The sequence below is a fragment of the Triticum aestivum genome, chromosome 1A (genome assembly GCF_018294505.1).
Source record: "Triticum aestivum cultivar Chinese Spring chromosome 1A, IWGSC CS RefSeq v2.1, whole genome shotgun sequence".
Lineage (NCBI taxonomy): Eukaryota > Viridiplantae > Streptophyta > Magnoliopsida > Poales > Poaceae > Triticum > Triticum aestivum.
The window spans coordinates 383,311,294-383,315,467 of record NC_057794.1 but is presented as its reverse complement, the minus strand read 5'-3'; the positions used below and the strand labels follow the sequence as shown (position 1 = coordinate 383,315,467).

Genomic DNA, 4,174 nt, shown 5'->3' with positions numbered 1-4,174 from the left:
TGCAATTTTAAGACTATTTGCTTCGACCAAATTATACAACTTTAAGACTATTTGGGGTGATTATAACAATGCTTAGACCAAATTATACTATTCGTAGTGAGATTCTAGATTAGATTCGCTACTGCAAAATTCGAACGGTTTTCCAAATTTTGAACTGTGGCCCCCCCAAGAGTCGAGTGAGATTCTAGATTCACCACTGCAAAATCGTTCCTCATTCGAACGTGCTTAGAAGGTGTTTGTTTTCAGGGATTTTTTGATGTTGGGATCCTTTTTAACCAAATAGGAGGGACTACTAGGGACTAAAAGTTGCTTTTTGAGACTAAATGAAGAAGACTCTCAAGAAGAGTCTTTTTAGGACTTTTTGTGACTTTTCCAACAATGCCCCTCCATGCACCCATTGACCCGCCGTCCCATAATGTTGTTTGGTTGTTATTTTTTTATATACTAAGGGTAACATGGTCATTTAATAACCTCTAAAGAAGGACTAGAGACATTTTAGTCCCTGAAAACAAACGGGCAGGCACTAGGGACTTTTTAGTTGAAACTAGAAAAAGTCCTAGGACTTGTGAACCAAACAGGCCCTTAATTCAAACAAAAACTGGAAGAACTATATTTCCCCACCATCTTTTATTCTTGAAAGTTAAATCCGTGGAATGTTTTTTTTTTTTCGTGGTATCCGTGGAATGTTTGTTCAGTAATAATGTACACAGCGATAGTACAACAGGTGTCATAATCTGTATAATAATACGCTTCGTGGCCTTATTCTTGTTTCAGCAAACCGTACTCCAGACCGTATGTACGAAACAGCTACGCGGCTGCACCTGCATGAGCTGCGATGCAGAGTCGAGTCAGTAGGTCTCCCCCTCGGCTCCGGGCTCCTCCTCCTCGTCGTCGCTCTGCAGCTCGGCCAGCTCGGCCAGCAGCGCCGCATCGGCCGACGACTTGGACATGTCGCCGGGGGCCTTGGCCTCCTGGATGATCCGCATGATCTCCTCCACGGGCTGCGCCGCCGCCGCCGCGGTCTCCGTCTCCGTCTCGGGCTCCTTGAAGTTGGCCCTGTCCCTCTCCGCGATCTCCTTGGGCAGGCTCTTCAGGTACCACGGCAGCTTCTTGATCTCAGCGATCGTGATCCTCTTCAGAGTTTCAGACACGATTCAAATCAATCACTTTTTGTTAGGCACGATTCAAGGTATGATTCAAAGTTCTCTGCCTTTTGGAGCAATCTGAAGTTTCCTTGGAAGTTACTAATAAACAGAAAAAGAAAGAGGATAAGCAGCAGTAGTACCTTTGAAGGATCGGCAGTGAATATTTGGGACAGGAGGCGTCTGCAGTCGGAGGAAACCCTGACGTAGTCGGGAATGGAGTATTGCACGCCAAGGATTCTCTGTCAAGTGTCACAAGACGTGCATTCGCGTTGAGATCAGAGTTTCAGGCACGCTTAACACAAGCATTCAAGCAAGGTGCTGAACAAGCGAAGGAGTGAAGGATGATTAGGAGGAAGGATCGATAAGTTACACTGATAGTTTTCCGGAAGTTCCTTGGATCCTCGGGGTCCTCAAATGGATACGACCCGATGAGCATCACGTACAATGTCACGCCGCAGGACCAAACGTCCGCTACCTGATGGGGAACCATTTCGTCATAAGATGCAAAGTTGGAAGCCAATCATGTGACATCTCAGAACCATGATAACATCACTGTGCATTACTGAAGATATACAAAATTAATCAGTGATGTTTGTCTGTGCTGTGTGACCATTTTCAGTGGCAGCAGAACATTGGTAAGCGAATCCGCACTGTCCATTACTAAAGTTCTATGTTGTAAGAAAAAGAAACTGATACTGATCCTAGATGCAAGATGAATAGAAAAATCAAGCACTAAATAATCAGTGACCTTGCTGATTTTGCTTTCATAGCTGCACATCCTTCAACTAAGACATGAGGATGTTCCGCTAAAGGACTCTATGGCACTATATCTGAATCAAGAGGGTTAAATTCATAATCTCCTTTAGCTCAGTTCTAAATCCAGTCACAACTTTTAGTTGTTTTTCTAAGTACTAATTGATATTACTACACATTCTTTACCGCGTCCTCTGCTGGAAAGAAAATGCTGACGCATAACTGGAACAAATAATCGCAGATTTCAAAGGCAGAACTTACCTTGCCGTCATATTCTTTTCTCGAAAGAACTTCCGGCGCTATGTATGCTGGAGTACCAACCGTTGATTTTGGTTTGGAATGCAGCAAAGCAGACTGAAAATCACGATGGCCAACTTGGTCAGTAAGGACAGAGAAAGGTCAATTCTAGCAAAACTGGAAACATAACAGTAACTGTTAGTACCTTTGAGTAACCAAAGTCGCAAATTTTCACTCGAGGTGTTGGACTCCCATCCAGGAGAGTGTTTTCCAGTTTAAGATCACGGTGACAGATTTCCTGCATTTGCAGCATTAGTTCATGGGCAGTTGGGTTTTGCATTTATTTTCTTTGACAAATTTCAAAAGGCAAAGCGTACCATGGAATGGCAGTAGCTGACCCCTGAAAGTAGTTGCTGGAAGAAGTACCTTGCCTATTGACACGCATAGCAAACAATTTACACGATTACTTCTACTGTTAGCAGACATGGTTCAGAACAAAGATAGCCTGGTGATATAGTGAGGTAAGTAGGTTCAAGGGCAACCTCATCTTCACTGAATCGCCCTGCGGTGCATATTCTTTCGAAGAGTTCTCCGCCGGCAGCATATTCCATGACAATGGCAAGGTGCGTCGGGGTTACACAAACCTGTCCTCAATTGATACAGAAAGACCATATTATAGCAAGCAATTTAATTTTATTTACAGTTGAGAATTTGCTAAGTTGAATATCAAGACAGAGACATCCTAGGACAAACTTCGATGATTGTGAACTCATTATCACCAACCATAGTGACACTGAAATGTAGGGGTTCAGTGCCGCCCAGCCCAACAATACTAGTAAGTTTTGACCAAAAAACCATTACTAACAACTGGCAGAGCAGTCATGACGCAAACAATCAAAAAGATAATCGTCATTTATTTCCAAAATATCAGGGTGTCAATTCTGCTTTCTGGAGGACACACAGAGTAGTTCAGAGTTCATACTTCAGAACCATCAAATTTAACCAATCTAATGTAACTGAGAATCAACAAACTTATCAAACGACTAACGAGTCAAGAAGAATGGGGAATTACCTCCTTGAATCGTATGATGTTAGGGTGCCGGAGCGAGCGGTGATTGATGATCTCCCTCTGCACATTCTCATCAATCTGCACGCACACAAGCAGACCCTAAAAATCATCCATCCAGCAACACAAACCTGCAGACATAGTGACTATAGCTACCATCTATCGAGGATAGATTCTTCAAGAAGAACCCCCAAATCCACCAGTCCTCGGCGACCAAACCCCAGAAATAAAGAACAAAGGAAAGGAACGGAGAACAACGACGTATATACTACCTTCTTGCCCCTCTCGATGTACTTGACGGCGACGAGCTCCTTGGTGCTCTTGTCCCTGACCAGCCTCGCCACCCCGAAGTTTCCCGTCCCCAGCTCCTTCAACGCCTCGTACCTCTCCTCCATCGCCACCACCCACCCGCCCCAATCACAGAATTTCGAAGGGCGGCTTCAACTCGAACGAAACCGACTGTGAAAGAAGCACCAACTCAGAGCAAACCTCCTCCTCCTGCTGGTGGCGCTGCTGCTGCTGCTGCCGACCCAACAGCTGACCAGGAGGCGGAGAAAAATATAGAGAGGTGCGCGCGCCGTCACCGGAAAGCGAAGCGAGGCCTCGGCTGGGAGCAGGGGCGGAAGCGACGGAACGAGGGCGGCGGAGCGACGCGCGATGGCCGACGCGTGTGGGGAGGCAGTGGCGATTTTTGAATTGGGGGTGGGCCAGGTGATACGTCGCGGCCGCGTGGGGCCCGCCGGGAGCTCACCTAATCGGGGGGCGGCAGGCGAGGCCCCCCTGGGTTAGATGGCACGTCCCATGGGGTGACGTGGCCTGTCTGAATGCATGGGCTTGACGCGTTGCCCGGCCACGTGTCCTTTTTTCTTTTTGCGCAGTTTGCGTTGATTTTTTGTTGGGATTTTCCCACCATAATAATGTTCTGACAATACATGCCCTGGATTATCGTTTTATAATCTCATTTTGTCAATGG

The 4,174-nt window shown here is 46.1% G+C and overlaps 1 protein-coding gene across 1 annotated transcript; it reads right to left on the bottom strand.

The window, feature by feature from the left end:
* Window positions 1–582: 582 nt before the first annotated feature.
* LOC123052140 (serine/threonine-protein kinase SAPK3) lies at window positions 583–3,872 on the bottom strand. The gene is made up of 9 exons (XM_044475248.1): window positions 3,474–3,872; window positions 3,208–3,282; window positions 2,678–2,779; window positions 2,513–2,566; window positions 2,341–2,433; window positions 2,160–2,252; window positions 1,516–1,620; window positions 1,286–1,384; window positions 583–1,133 (listed from the first exon to the last, which is right to left on the bottom strand). Exons 1-9 carry the CDS (start codon window positions 3,594–3,596, stop codon window positions 849–851), a joined length of 1,029 nt encoding a protein of 342 aa, XP_044331183.1. The 5' UTR covers window positions 3,597–3,872; the 3' UTR covers window positions 583–848.
* Window positions 3,873–4,174: the final 302 nt, after the last annotated feature.